The sequence below is a fragment of the Centruroides vittatus genome, unplaced genomic scaffold (genome assembly GCF_030686945.1).
Source record: "Centruroides vittatus isolate TY-2023 unplaced genomic scaffold, ASM3068694v2 contig_371, whole genome shotgun sequence".
Taxonomy (NCBI): Eukaryota; Metazoa; Arthropoda; class Arachnida; order Scorpiones; family Buthidae; genus Centruroides; species Centruroides vittatus.
The window spans coordinates 1,525,571-1,541,646 of record NW_027122194.1 but is presented as its reverse complement, the minus strand read 5'-3'; the positions used below and the strand labels follow the sequence as shown (position 1 = coordinate 1,541,646).

General features: G+C 28.7%; 1 protein-coding gene across 2 annotated transcripts in view; it reads right to left on the bottom strand.

The window, feature by feature from the left end:
- LOC136975397 (uncharacterized) overlaps positions 1–16,076 on the bottom strand; it is a 43,083-nt gene that overhangs the window by 4,162 nt on the left and 22,845 nt on the right. For both annotated transcript variants that reach the window (XM_067270442.1, XM_067270443.1), the window contains exons 5-6: positions 7,526–7,599; positions 2,931–3,007 (exon numbers count right to left, since the gene is read on the bottom strand). In XM_067270442.1, coding sequence (XP_067126543.1) covers positions 2,931–3,007; positions 7,526–7,599 — 151 coding nt within the window. The remainder of the gene's footprint in view (positions 1–2,930; positions 3,008–7,525; positions 7,600–16,076) is intronic.

Sequence of the window (16,076 nt, the reverse complement as noted above, 5' to 3'; positions counted from 1 at the left end):
TACTTTAAACAACCTATCAATAAAACTATTTCAGAAGAAAGTGATGGTTTTAATTGCTTTATATCTTGCCCTATCTGCTGTTTATCTAGTTTACAAGATAAACCAATAGCTCATTTAACCACTCAGCAGTGAGGAATATATATTATATATATATATTAAATTCTTTTGGGGGTATCTCCGAAAACTACTGTGGAAAAAAAATTCACACAAAAAATGAATTATGTAACAATAAAAAAAGACTTTTCTTTACTAGGCATAACTGTTTACAAAATCTTTTTCTGAAACAGTAATGAGAAAAAAAATGTGTCAAAAAATACTTTAAAAATTTCCCACGTTTATTCTCCACTACCTTGGGGTAGCACCATACCTGACTATCCGATGGTTGAAAGGTTAATAATAACAATAGATCAACAAAAGACTTTAAACATAACTATTCCTAAAGTTTAATTTCACATACTCAATTTCTCAACATAGTTTAATAATTAGTTCAACTCATCATTTTACATTTAATATGAAAAATAATATGACATATCTATGGAAATTGAATTTATTTCCTATGTTGAAAAAATCTTAATTCATCAATATAAAAGTAAATAATACATAACTAGAGTGATAACATGATATTTAAAAAATAGTACAAGGCAGATTCAATAAATAAGATACTAACCTTATTTATTAAATCTGCCTTGTAGTGTTTTCTAAGCAGTGCTTTTAAAAAAAGTAGCATATGCACAAGTTTTAGACTAATAAGATCAAAAGTATATAAATAATGCAGCTCTGTACAAATAGTCATTCCTACCAGATAGTGCTTGTGTACACTAAGCGATTTACAAAAGAGCATTGCTCATACAAAACTGCAATAGAATTTACAGCAAGTAGTTATTCAATTTTTCACAATCAAAGGCATTAGACATAGTGAGACCCATCTTAGGTTTGGAAAATCATGCATACTGCTGCAAAAAGTTTGCAAGAGGGTTCAAAGCTTTAATGAAGACAGAACAGAAAGAGAACAAGTCGTGTCCTAGCAGTCATATTATTGTTACACATCTGGCACAACTCATCAAGACGACAATCTTATCAAAGGTGATAAGGGCATTACCATTATTAAAGTGGTGTCTTCATAAACATGAACATTGGCTATACTTATTCCATTATCCATGACACACTCAACTAAGATGTTTGCTCCAGATGAGTGCCAAATGATATGCAGCAGGACACAAGGAGAGTGATATTGAACTGTAAATGAAATTTATTTAGTGGTTCAAGACAAGAGGGGATGAGTTTCTAAGGAGTTGTTACAGACATTGAGACAGGCACACCATTAAGAACCAGAATGTAAGGCCAGGAACACACATGCGTAAAATTTGGCATAAAATCAAGCATAAAACAGAAAGCATAAAAATTTTTCTGAAATTTTGGCTGAAACATAACTGAAAAAAGAGTAAGAGCATGTCTCTACTTTTTACGCCAAAATTCCTCCAATAAAGAGAAGTCTTTTTTGTGACGTCAAAGTAGACACGTGGTTTTTATTCTAACAATGGTGGCAATGAGGGTTAACCCTATAATTGTGACAGTCTTGAAAAAATAAAAGATAAATGAAATAGAGGAGTTTATTGAATCTGTTCAACCACATCAGTGTCATGTATAAAGACACTGTATTTAAACAACATTTATGGATGGCTGTAGGTGCAAAATTTCAAATAACAGGTAGGTCTAGTAGATTGATATATAGGCCTAGTATTTAGATCACACGTTCTTTATTTGAATTTGGAATACAAGTGTATTAATTTAAATTTTCTATTTTATAGTAGAGGAAGTGGAGAAAAAATGGAAGGTAGAAAGAGATAAATATATATGAGAGGAAAAAATTAATAAAATTAGCACTGTTAATGGCAGTGCTGTTTCCTATTCGGCCAGAATTTTTACAGTGTATGTTCTGGCATAAAAGCGTAAAACAGAAACTAAACTGGAAGCTGATTTCTGATTCAGTTTTCTGCCACACAATTTTACGCATGTGTGTTCTTGGCCTAAGAGAGAGTATCCTCCACCCAAAAAGTTCAAAACAGCTTTTTCCACAAGAAAAGTGCTGTTCACTTTTTTGGATGTCAAAGGTCCTATTCTGGAATATTATCAAGAAAAAAGAATGCAGCTAGATACAATGAGATGTTTTCTAAAGAACTGAGACCTGCAATCAAAACCAAATGCTGTAAATGTTGCAAAGAGTTATTTTTCATCACAATAATGTAACATCCCATAAAGTGAATGTGACTAAAGATGCCATCCAATCCATAAATTGAAATTTGAGGTTCTTCCCCACCCATTATATAGTTTTGATCTCACATCTTGTAATTTTCATTCCTTTGGTCCCTAAAGAATATACTGAAAGGTCAATTTTCCCTCAACAATGATGTTGTAAAAGCAACATTGCATGCTTGGCTGTGGATATGCCCAGAAACTTTTTTCTATGATGGTATTCAAAAGATGAACCATTGCAGAAATTATGTTGAGAAGAGCAAGAATTCATTTTCCTACAATAAAAATCTTATTTATTCAATCTGCCTCAAGTATAAAGAAAAATCATATCTGGCTGGAAATTTTCTGAATCAGATAGGAAAACAGACAAATAAAATCAATTCATAGAAGAAACAGTTTATTAAAAAACTGATAAAAATATAAGCTAAAAAATCAAAACGTAAATATTTTAATAAAATTAGTATGCAGATATAAGTGTCTTGTGTGGATATTTTGATAATCTGCATTGTTACATTAAACTAAATTGTTAAAAAAAATAATCACACTTAGTTTTAATTATAAACAATTACTTTTAATTTATTCATTATTAATTATTTAACAAAAAATCTTAATTTAATTTATAATAGTTTTTAGTAAAAGATTTTGAGTATATGATAAAACTATATAAAACTACTTACTTCTACAGGAAGGCAGTCTTCAAGTGGTGGTGGTGGTGGCATAATGATAGGTGTTCCATTAATAACAGGATAGGTACCTGAAAAACAAAAATATGGAAAATATGAATATATACAGACATTAAGATTTACAATTATATTTCCATTTTTTTAAAATTCAAAATACTTTTTACATAAAGTCATCATTTGTTTTGTGCTTTTAAGTTTAACTATCAAATACAAAATAAAAATATTTTTATACAATAATTAAATCAAGAATTAATTTTAATAAATACAAATTTTATTTTTTTAACATTTTAAATTTTATTTCAGCAATAATTTTTTAAAGTTATATGATTATCCATTAGTTCTAAAAAGCTTTAGGACTGGTTTTGTAATTTGAAGAGAATTATTATTGGATATAATGAACTATATGCTCATCAACCCTAACCAAAAATATATTTATTAAATCTAATCCGAAAACATTAGATTTAATAAGGTTAAGGGTGTTCAGTTATATTATGTTACAATACAAAAGTCTAGTTTTGTGAAATATACATGTATGCTCATCATTAAGATTGCAAATGATTTATTGCCTGCATTCTTGGTGATGCACATTCATAATTCAAATCATTCAAACTTTTTTATTTTCTCATTAATTAAATTCCAAATTTTAAAACTTTATTCTAAAGATGTTTTAGGGCAGGGGTGGCCAACTTTTGTGCACATAAGATCTACTTTTTATCGTAAAAATGTGTTGCGATCGACTTGTTGTCATAGGCGTAGTCTAAGTGGGGAGGGGGAAGTGTGAAATACATACTATGTTTATACACTGTTTCAGTACAAAGTGCACTCACTGCTTATGAGTCGAGTCATAACTGCATGCATACAGTTGCGTTCGGTTACAAATATAATACATTAAGTCAAGACATCGTTAGCGATCGACCAAAATTGGCTTGGCGATCGACCGGTCGATCGCGATCAACTTGTTGGCCACCACTGTTTTAGGGTATGCTTTCTCTCAAATAATAGTGATGGTTGCCGTTCCATGAGTGCCGTCTTAACTGATTTATCATATTTTAATTGTTAACATATGTTGTCTCTTGATAAATTAAACTGGATTGCAGATTTTTGAAAATGTAATCACCTCAGGTGATTATGCAAACAAACTCCAACATTCCACCACATATGCACATTTGTGTTAGCCTTTTTACATTTATCAGAATGTAATAGCATAGTTATAAAAAGCAAGTGAGATGTCTGTTACCTTAAATATAAGTCAAGTTATAACCTATCCTTTGTACTCAAACATAATAATAGAAACTTTACGCAGATATTTTCAAGCAAATATAAAAATCCTTGATTCAAACACTTTATATTTGCATTTAAAATAGTCCAATAACAAACAGATAATACTTAATATCTACTTTTATTATGGTAATCAGTTCTAATAGTAATATGTGATTTCAAAGTTGAGAGAAATTATTTGTTTTTAAACAAATAATATAAAAGATTTAAAATTAATTATTGTCTTCCTGAAAATTTTATGATTTCGTGAAAGTTAAAAATACATATTATATTCTATTTAGACTTTTCCGGCATTCAATTCAAATTTATCTGAGGCAAATTAACTAGATAATAAAATAAACATACTACAAAAAAATATATCATCATTTTACATAAGACATTAATAATTCAGGATTTGATAATCTGAAAATCTTAATGGTTCAGAATGCTCAACAGCAAATACCCAACTTGGTCTAGTCAGATCTTTCACTACATGTGAGTGTTTGCCACCACTCAGTAATGATCCATGTGTTCATCCTTCAGTTAGCTAGTGTGATAGTGTTGCCAAATTCAGCAAAAACTAGCCAATTCTGCAATTACATTACAGATACTAAACATATATTCATTGCTCACCATGTTCAATCACTAGGAACAACTATTCTTCACTGCAGAGATGACCTTTATTAAATTGTAATTTTCACCAACCCCTTTTTTTTTTTACAAAGAAATGTTATATTTTTAATTGTGTTGGGATTATCATCTATGGACATTTTAGACTGTTTTACATATTTGTGCAGAGTAGTAGCCTACGAAGAAAGGTCATCTCTGCAGTGAAGAATAGTTGTTCCTGGTGATTGGACATGGCAAGCAATGAAGATATGTTTAGTATCTATAATGTAATTTTTACTTTATTAAATTGTAATTTCCACCAACCCCCTTTTTACAAAGAAATACTTATTCTTTGTTTTCTACTACACTTTTCTAAAAATGTTTTGTATAAAAATTTGCTCAAAACAAAGTATGCTACTTTTTGTATCCACACAGTCTACTACTTAGAATCAATATCAGCTGCCAGTGATAATCAAACTGTTACTAAATACAGTAATATTGTAAGTGTATTACGTGTTCATTTAACAGTATATATTTTTGTAAATCTTTTTCTTTAAAGTAAATACACTGTAGTGTATTCAGAGCAAATAATTAATTATTTTGCATTTATTATATCAATAAATTTTACACATGTACTGTACATTTTTTGTTATTTTCAGTTTTACCCATTCAAACAGATAATCTAGCATATTTGATAATCTGGAATAGCCCAAATCCAGAACTTGCTGAATTATCCAGGTCTTACTATATCTGAATCAACAAAACCAATTATAATTTAATTTTAGACAAAAAATTAATTTAATACAATTAAATCCAGAAAACTATAAAAAGTAAAAGTTGAAAAATTTGGTTTTAAAGATAGATTTTTCTTATAAAAAAAAAAAACAAAAAAGCAAACTTTAACTACCATAATAAATATTTTGGAAAAACTATTTTAATAATGTTGTTTCTATTATTTAATTTTTTTTGAAAGTTTTAAACTATAACAAACAAAAACAAATCTGAACAATTCTTTATACATAAAATGCCAGAAGAACTGTATTTAAAACAACACTCATAGCAATATAAATTACAATAAATATCTTTCAAAAACTCAATCTATTCCATCAATACTTCAAATGATACTTAGAATTACATATCGTGACTGTATCAGAAATGAGGAAGTCATGAGAAGAAATGCCCTACATGAACTGCAAGACGTTGTTACAGAGTATAGTTACAGAGTGTAGAATGTGTTTCACAGGACAAGTATTTTGTTTACCAGAAGAATGCTTACCAAAAAGTAGCTTTAAATGGAAACCATACAGTGGAAAAAGGAAACAAAGTAGACCATAAACAACTTGGTACTCTACATTAAAGAAGATCTAAAGAAGGTTAGCATTTCATGAGATGATGTTGAAACCATTGCAACTGACCAAATTTGCTGGAGACAGCTGGTTGCCCAGCATACCTTGTCACAGAAGGACCTATGGCTAAGAAATCTCTCAATAAACATCTATTCTTAGAATAGCAAGAAAATAATGATTACTTAAGAGAGAAAAAAATTATTATTGAATTATTTAAAATAAATTGTATTGAAACATAACTGCTTTAAATATTATGTACTCCAGACAAACAACTAATTGCATAAATTTCAGCTTTGAACAACACATTGCTTAAAAGCTTTAAAACTTCAAACATTTCATTATGATGAAATAATTTTCTTCACATTTTTTCTTATAAATAATTAAATATTTTACAAATGCAAAGACTTCTCTAAATTATTAAAAATAATGTGAAAAAACTGAAAATAAAATAGTAAATGTAACTGAAAATAAAATACATAAAAGTTGAAAAAATAATTAAATTTAGCTTTAGAGTTAAAGCATCTTAAAATATTTACAGTACATTAAGATATCAAAATTAGTAATAAGTGATTAATATTATAAATAACAAAATCAGAAATAAACAATTATATTTAATGGGAAAAACACCATTAAATTTGACAAAACAATTCAATTCATACAAAATTATACTGCTGTATTAATAAATGATGAGTGACAAAGGATTCTCACATTGAGTTTTGTACAATGCCAAATAAAACTTTGAGAGGTTTGTTAAAAAATAATATATATGCTATACATATGCTAACAGTTACCTTGCAATAAGCATATGAAAATGTTTCCATTATTTTGAATCATGTATTATATTAGCTTTGATCCAAGCCACACATTATTATGGTGTAAAGAGCTTAATAGTAGAGGAATTGAATCTTAGCATAATTCAATAAAAATTAATCTAATACAAATACAACAACTGTAGTGTTTTATGGAATGTTTGCACTTGAATTAATAAACTTGTTATTAAAGAAGAATTAATAATTACATTCAAATGAAAATAATAAGATAGAAAACATCACAAAGAATAAATAGACAGCTTAGGTAACAATGCAAGCTTTCATTAAACATGTAATAAATGCAATGGCAATGCATGTCACCAATAGACATCAAAAAGGTAAAAATTTAAAAATAATTTAATTAATGTGATTTATGGGGCTGTTAAGCAAAAGGACCTCTAAAGATTAGATTAAACTTGACCACCTTGACACCCTTATAGAACCAGTTGCAAACTTACCACCTTGAAACATCTTAACAAATTCATGTACCTGGAGGATTTAATTCAAAAATTTTTACTTCTGTTCAATAAATAAAAATATATATAAAAGCATGAACAAATTTATTTACCTAAACCATTCAAAGCAACTGATTCATGAGGATGTTGTGAATCTTCTCTTCGGAATGTGCGACCATTTTTTTTCCTAAAATATAAATTATATTTCACATAAATTCTATAAAGTACATATATATTATAATATATTATGTATTATGAATATAACAACATGATTTCAATAAAAATAATTTAGGTAAAAATTATTGTTGTACAATTATTTTATTCAAATAATCTATTCTCCAAAATGAAAATAATTATTTATAGCTAATTATTCCATCATCTACAAAATTAACTACAAAATAGTAAAAAGAATCTTTCATTTATAAAATTCCATTTACTAAATCTGAAAATAAATTTAAAATCAAAAATTCTGTTTCAATATTATATTAAAATTAAAGTTAAAAAAAAAAAAAGATATCTTTGATTATTGTCTTTTTTTTATTTTTTTATATATGTTATGGACAAAGTGGTTAATACAGGCATTATTCATTATTTATAATACAAGCATTATTCATAATGACCAACAAAATCGAGCATTGTAATAAATTTCAATAATTTAACAAATTGACCAGTCATTATGAATACTGCTATCATCTAGTTGGGCAAAATGATAATAATATGTTGAGTAATGATCATCTGACATACGCTAGCCAATCAGCATTTGCATCTGAGTTGTGCGTACGTATTGCCTTTAGTACTGAATTTGGTGGCAGTAGTGACTGTTTGTGCACTCGACGGATTCCTCCCAGAGGGGCGCTACCAACCGGCCGCTGATTGTTTAACGTCACTAGTTATTTATTTATGATAGTTCTTGAACACACGTATCAATATCTAGTTAAACAATCGATGTCCAGCCTGCGGCTCCCCTCTGGAGGAATCTGTCAGGAGCACAAACAGTTGCTATCATGTCTCATAGGTAAAATTTTACCATTTAATTAATATAGTTAATAGTACTTAGTTTTAAAAGATTACATGTTCTTTTTAAAATATGTTAAAATAATTCACAAAAAATAAACATTTCTAAATGAAATAAGTGGAGTTTTTTAATCAAATTAAAATGTCACAGAATTTAAAATTTGGTACTAAACACGATATGCATGCACAACTCAGAGTGCCAATTGGCTAGCGTATGTTGGATGATCACTCCTCAACGTATTATTATCACTTTGCCTGACTAGGTGATAGCAGTATTCATAATGACTGGTCAATTTGATAAATTAATCAATATTTATCACACTGCATGCCCTTTTTGGTCATTATTCATAATGCCCAATTAATCACTTTGTCCATAACATATATATATAATATATATATATATAGATTTCATTATACTTTTAATCATATTAGAAAAATGAATATTTGTAAATATTCTGCTTGGTAAAACTTTCATAAAATTTCTCAAAGAAGTTATTTATATGTACTGTACTTTTCATGAAAATACTAAGTATTTTTGGGCCATCTCAATTTATCTACAGAAGAAAATTTTGCCATTCTAAAACTGATTTCTTCTCTATCACATCAAGTTGTTACACAATATCTTTTCTAAAAGATGTAGTAATGATAGCTATAGTGATTTTCTTAAAATTTTATTTAAGAAAAGAGTTTTTGAATAGTGGAAGTCTATGAATCAAAAATCAGTAATAAAAGCCATGGATTAGACTCTGCTAGAGGCAAGTCTAAACCATGGCACAAATAGTCAAATGCATGATAACTAATACAGCCAAAGAAACAATCATTTTAGTTTCTTAATTCTTCATTCAATTTAACTTAAAAATGGATGTTTATACATTTGGGATATTTATGATGGATTAAATCAACAAGAACAAAGAAATAACAAAATAATAAGAGTTCAATAAATATGTTGGAACTGGTTAACTCAAAAACACATTCACTCAAAGATATTTTCTTTCTCCAATCATCTAGGATAGATATTTACATGTTATATCATACAGGTTAAAAAATATCATTACTAAATACTTAAGAGTGAACAGATCAACCATTTGGAAAGCATTTCTCAGTAGCTTATTTAACCATTTGGTTAAGCATTTGAGTTTATGGACAACATAGATGTTTACATTGATGCAACTATTCTATGTAAATAAGACAGAAATATTTATGTATGAGTAGTTATTATAGCTCACCAATAAACCAATGCACAAAATCTTGATTTTTAGCCAAAGTTCCATAGCTTGAAACTTTTTAACTTGAAGTCTGAATTTTCTTTCCTTAACTGATCAGAGTTAACCAGATTTTACTGTGTTAAGGAATAAAACAAATTCACTCAAAATTTATTCAGATATTGAATTTTGAAAAAGATTTAAAACATGGATTTAGGCATTTTTCATTCATGATATTTTACATAACATACAGCATGAAATCCAACATTTAAATAATTGAGATTCACCTTAATATCTGATTGACAACTATTACTATATTTAATAAAATGATGTGAAAAATAAATGTACACAATTAACATATATTAATTTTTATATAGAAACATTTTTACAAAGTATCAATTAGTAACAATCTTTCAATTGCCACAGACTTTGAGCTACTCTTATGGTAGATGACACACATTTCCTATTTGTTAAATTTGTCATATACCTTCTCCTGTCTTGCTGGGTTAGCCTTGAGTTTTTTGCTGACTTTACTACATGCTCATGCTTTCCACTACTTTCTCTGACATCATCAAAAAGTGTTGATTGGTTAAAAATGCCAAAGCGATAGGGAAGAGCAACTTTAAATGTAACAGCATCCATTAAGCCATGCTTCTGACTTGTTTGTGAAACGTGATTTAAGTCACAAGTTAGCAAGACCATAAGTTTAGTCTCAAACCTTGGGCTCGAAGTCTTCATTTCTGTAACTGGCCCATTAATATTTCAATAAATTTGATGTTCGATATTTTATGTTATCATTAGATATATATATATATATATATATATACAGTCAAACCTGTTTTTATGCGCTCTTTTTATGTGCGATTTTTATTTGTGCGATTTTTTTAATGCAAATTTTTAATTTGTGCGGTTTTTTTTGTGCGATTTTATTTGTGCGGTATAGTTGTCATGCGATTCGTCATGTCTCACGTTGACTTATTATAGCTAAATAAACTTATTATAGCATAAATGCACTTATTATAGTAATATTATTGCATGAATATGCGAAAAATGAAATAATTTACTTTTTAAGTCAACAAAACACCACCTGGACAAAAATATGTAAAACAGATGATAGACCAGACGATGCAGTCAAGTGCTGACATCTGTTGTCAATAAATTCTATTTCGCACGGTTTTGAGTTATTTTCTATGTGAGACTTTTTTTATGCGGTCCCTGTTGACCGCATAAAAAAAAATATTTTTTTAATTGTGTTGTGAAAACTATTTTTTACAGCCATTCGTGAAGTTTCGTGCGATTTTTTTATGCGTTTTTTTTAATGTGGTCCCTATCCCCCGCATAAAAACAGGTTTGACTGTATATATATAAGTTAATAATGCTTGTTTTTCAATATAATTAAAGTTTGATTTCATAAAAGATTTTTCATTCTAAATTTTAATTGCAATTACTCTGCACAACATAAAAAAACAATTCAACTTCTTTTTTCTTTTCTGAATTATCTCTTTCATTCTTATTGAGTTATTATTCTTACTTTAAAAATAACTTTATATTATTTGATTAAAAACAAGTTTTTAAAAAATCTAAAACAGATCTAAGACAGTCAGGAAGATATATATATTAAAGATTAAAACAGGTATTACATAGAATCAACAATTAGAACCTTTGAGACTAGAATAGAAGAAAGATCTAAGTGAAAGAAAGTTAGGAGTAACTGGGAAGGAAGGTATGTAATACTAATTCAAAAGTAGATTAAAAACAATCTAGGTTGCTATATAAACAAGATAAGGCAATGAAAATAAGGACGATGGAACAAGTACTGGTACATACACTCCTCAAAAGTGAAATTGCAACACATCAAAGGAATGCGCATATTGCAAGACTGATAAAGATGACAGAAATATCCAAATTATTAAGTTTGCATACACATCGGGTCATGTGGTATCCAGTTTCAAGCTATAAACACCAACAGCTGGCTTGGGCCATAAATTGCTGATAGCATTTATGGCTTATGCTGAAGCAATTTTGAGTATTTCTATCAGCAATGAATGATTCATGGCAGCAGAACTTTTGAAAAAACATAGAAAATGCCTCAGATATGACAGCAAGCTGAAGACCACCAATTAACAGCTGTACACCTGGCATGGTATTGTCATCATCACAACTGAACCACTGAATGGCATGAAGTATTGTTTATGGATGAATCCCACTTCTGTCTGTGGACGAATGACATTCATGGATGGATGTGGCGGTATCCCACGAAATGCCATGTGCCAGCTCTTTTCATCGAGTGTCACACAAATTCCAAACCAAGCATCATGGTTTAGGGACACATCATGTTTGATCAACAGATAGCCCTGGTGCACATTTCTGGTACTCTGACAGTAAAGCAGAAATGGAGTGAAATGTCACATGAATTGTGGGGTCCGTGGTTTGGACACTGGTACAGGCCGCACCCAATATGGTATTCCAGCAAGACGATGCCTAACTGCACGTCGCACAGAAATTCTCGCCAGTCTAAATGGAATACACATCCTTCCTTCGCCAGCAGTCTTGCTGGATCTTTCTCCCATCAAACACTTGTGGGACTTTGTCTGACATTAGATGCATCAGGGACCACCACAACATACCATATGCTGCAGTGGATGCAGCTTGGCAAGGGATACCTCAGGCAATCATTAATCTCCTCATTAATAGTATGCTTTGCCATACAGAAACTTGTATTCCTGCCGTGAGGGCCATGCTCATTACTGAATGTCACAGGTGTCTGTTGCATATGTTTGTTCTTTTTAATCATTTGCACATCTCTCATTTCTACCAGTCCTCCAATGTGAATGTGGGTATATGCACATTTCTTTGTGTTGTTATTGTGATTTCACTTTTAATGAATGTATTAATGTAGCAAACTTGAATTATGAAACAGTGAATAAGAAAGATAAGAAATAACTATCTGAAATATAGAAAATAGTAACAACAGAAAAAATCTCTAAAAATGTCAAATGTTTAGTAAACATAAAGCAGTCAGAAGACTGGCTTTATGGAACTATATAGATAACTCAAAATTGGGAATAGAGTGGCCCTATAATTGAAAATGAATGGAGATAAAGCAAAGAAAAATTTAGTATTTCTTCGACCTTTAAAATGTTCAATAATTTAAAGTGAGAGTGTTTATTAGTGTTTTTGGGATTGCTGAAGATGAGAAGTCGAACCTAAAAGTGAGAAAAACATTGTAAACATTTATCAAATTTTACAGAAAAGACTATCATAAAGTAATAAGTTTATTTTATTATTTCAGTTAATTTTATGAGAGTCTAAGATATTAAGATATTACCATCAATAAATTATGCAACACTGCTTGTACTGGTATCTAGCTAAAGACTTTTTTGGTATTCATGTAAAGCAGTGTTACATAATTTATTGATCAAAATGGCATCAAGTTTTTTGTATTCTGACAATTATTAGATCAAAAAAATATTTATTAATGCACATCAATATTACTGAACAGTCACATCTCTAGAAAATTAATTCCTAATATAGAAATATGTATCTGTTTAATGTAATATGTTTATTATTAAGTAAATAACTTCTTTTAAATATTTTTGCTATTGTTATTTTGCAAAAATAATGTAACTTAAATGGTAATTGTTTAATATAATGACAGTAGATTCATCATTTTTATTTCAATTCCTTATTTAATACTTATAACAAATATATGCTTACTTTTAAAAAGTCAAATGAGAAAAGATTTTCAGAACTTTCTTGATCCCAGCATCAGATTGATTTTGAAACAGAATATGAAGGCTTAATTATTAGAACAAAACATTCCCAAAACAGGATTCAAATTTAAAACTTTTAAACAAGTTTTTTCAAAATGTAGTACAAACTTTCATAAATTCTTTAGTGATAAATTAATATTAATACTAATATTAAATGTTAAAAATAGTAAATTTTTAAATGACTATACAGTAAAAGATATGCAAAAACTAAATGCAAATAAAGTAATATGAGCCAGTTTATAACATTAATTAGACAAGATCCAAATCCATGAATCCAATTTAAGTTTCTTGTATCTTGATTACAGGAATGTTAGAAGTAGCAATACATAGTCATTCGGTATATATGAGAGCACTTTAGATGTCAGCAAGGTTAAGAAAGCTGCATTCCATTTACTTTCTATGTTTATCATAAAAGCAGTTATAATTCTGTTTTTGATTATCCTTTCAATATTCTTCAATTCTGATATCTAGTGATCTATATACACTTTCAATATAAAAATAAATATTTCTAAATCTTCACAAAATAAACAATAATTATTAATAAAGATTACTATAAATTCCTGCATTCTTGGCACTTGGCATATTTTCTCCATCATTCTTCATAAGTAACAAATTAACTAGTAATTCGTAAATCCTCATCAGATACAACTCTCTTCACAATATTAGCTTTCTTAAATCCTATGTTTTTAATAAATTTAGCTAAATGACTCTAGTGGTAAACTGCATTATTTATTTATTTTTTCTAAGCTTTTCTTTAATTCTTTTAACACTGTTGTTAAATTTTAAATAAACTTTTTTAATGATATTTATTATCTGCAAGTCTTGCTGAGAATCTGAAGTGATAATCTTAGTTTTGAAAAGTGCAAGCACTTTAATATGTCTTTTCATATATAAGAAGAAGGCTTTCTTAATTAAATTAGTAAAAACCAAAATATTGAAAGAACAAGTGTCTTCAAAGCTTGCATAAATATAAGAAGGAATATAAATGGAACTTCTTAACACAGATTGCAAAATAATCTCCAATTTGTGTCAAAACACCTATAACTTATTTTTCATTAATTTAGTTGCTGTGTTGTTATAATTTATACCATAAATGAAATCTTGAAACTTTTTAAAGTATTTTCTAACAAATTAGCATATGCTAATTTGTTAGAAAATACTTTTCAGCATTAATTTTCAAAATAATTTTCAGCATGACATACTTTTGGAAATACAGTAATACCTCAGAATTCGTTGACTTCAGTTATTGTCGATTTCAGTTTTCATTGAAAAATTTGTCTGTTTTTTGTCAACGTGCTCATGTGACCTTGCTGCTAATTTTGTGAAAGCAAAGGGTGACCCACGCATTTTCCTGCTAAATGTGGCATTGTTTCTCGTTGTGTGAGCATTACCCTAAATGTCTAGCCAAACAATTCTATTGCTTTCCTTTCATTTCAGCTCCATCATGGGACCAAAGAAAGTTTCCATGGCCAAAAGCCCTTCAAAGAAGAAGGCCAGGAACATGATTGAGTTGAAGGAAATCATTGAAAAATATGAGAGTAGCATTAAGATCACTGAAATCGGCCACTTTTATATTCATTTTATGTTAATTTCTTATTGTTTTTAGTACTAAACACTATGTTTATTCTCTATAAAATGTGTTTTTGTTATGCATTTTTGAGTGTATAAAACAAATTAATTGAATTTACATTGATTTATATGGAAATAATTGCCTTGGTTTTTGTTGCTTTCAGATTTTGCCGATTGTTTCACTTTATGAATTTCAATTACACCTAGAGATGAATTTGCTGAATCTATAGAAAAATATCTATGTATATAACCTCCAATAACAGTCATCTCTAAATAATAGCCATTTTTTCAGAAACTTTGTAACAAAATAACCTCCAAGCAATAGCCTTTTTTTTTCACATTCCACTGTTCATATGTTTGACTGTAACTTTCTATTAAACATGAAGAAAACACAATTATATGTTGAAATTCAATAACAACACAATATTTCTCATATGACTTTTTAAAAATAAGTGGATATTTATTAGTTGTTATATGCACGTAATGTAAATACATAAAAAAATTGAATTATTATTATATGTAACTGTCAAATTGTAGAAAATGCAATTCACTATAACTTTTTTCTTTTACACATTTACAACTAAAACTAAATGATTTTTAGCAGTGCATATCCAGGATCTTGAGAATATGAGTGCTGCTCAAGACAGATTCAGGATACCAAGGCACATATCCCATCATTTTTCAAGGATGTTACTCGATTACCTTAGAATTACTTTACTTGTTTAACTTTTCAAATCATTCCTTTCATTACCTATTCAAAACTGTTAAACAAAAGATGGAAAAATAAATAATTGATAATTTTGAATTGATAGACTGATTATAAATTATACAAATTACAGTATGATTTTAACTTAGTGTGTATAAAAGTATAAAGTCATTACATTTCTTATTTTCAATAGAAATTATCATAATTACAGTTTTTTGAATTCATGTAATTATCATTAGTCTGTGTTGTACACTTTAACATGTATTTCTAGTCATGAAGACAAGGGGAAGGCTACAGAGGCCTAAAGAAATAATTGAATACATTATCTAAATTAGTCAAATGCACCTTTAACAATGGATGAACTTTAAGTTTAAACATCACCCATTGTTAAAAGTATTCC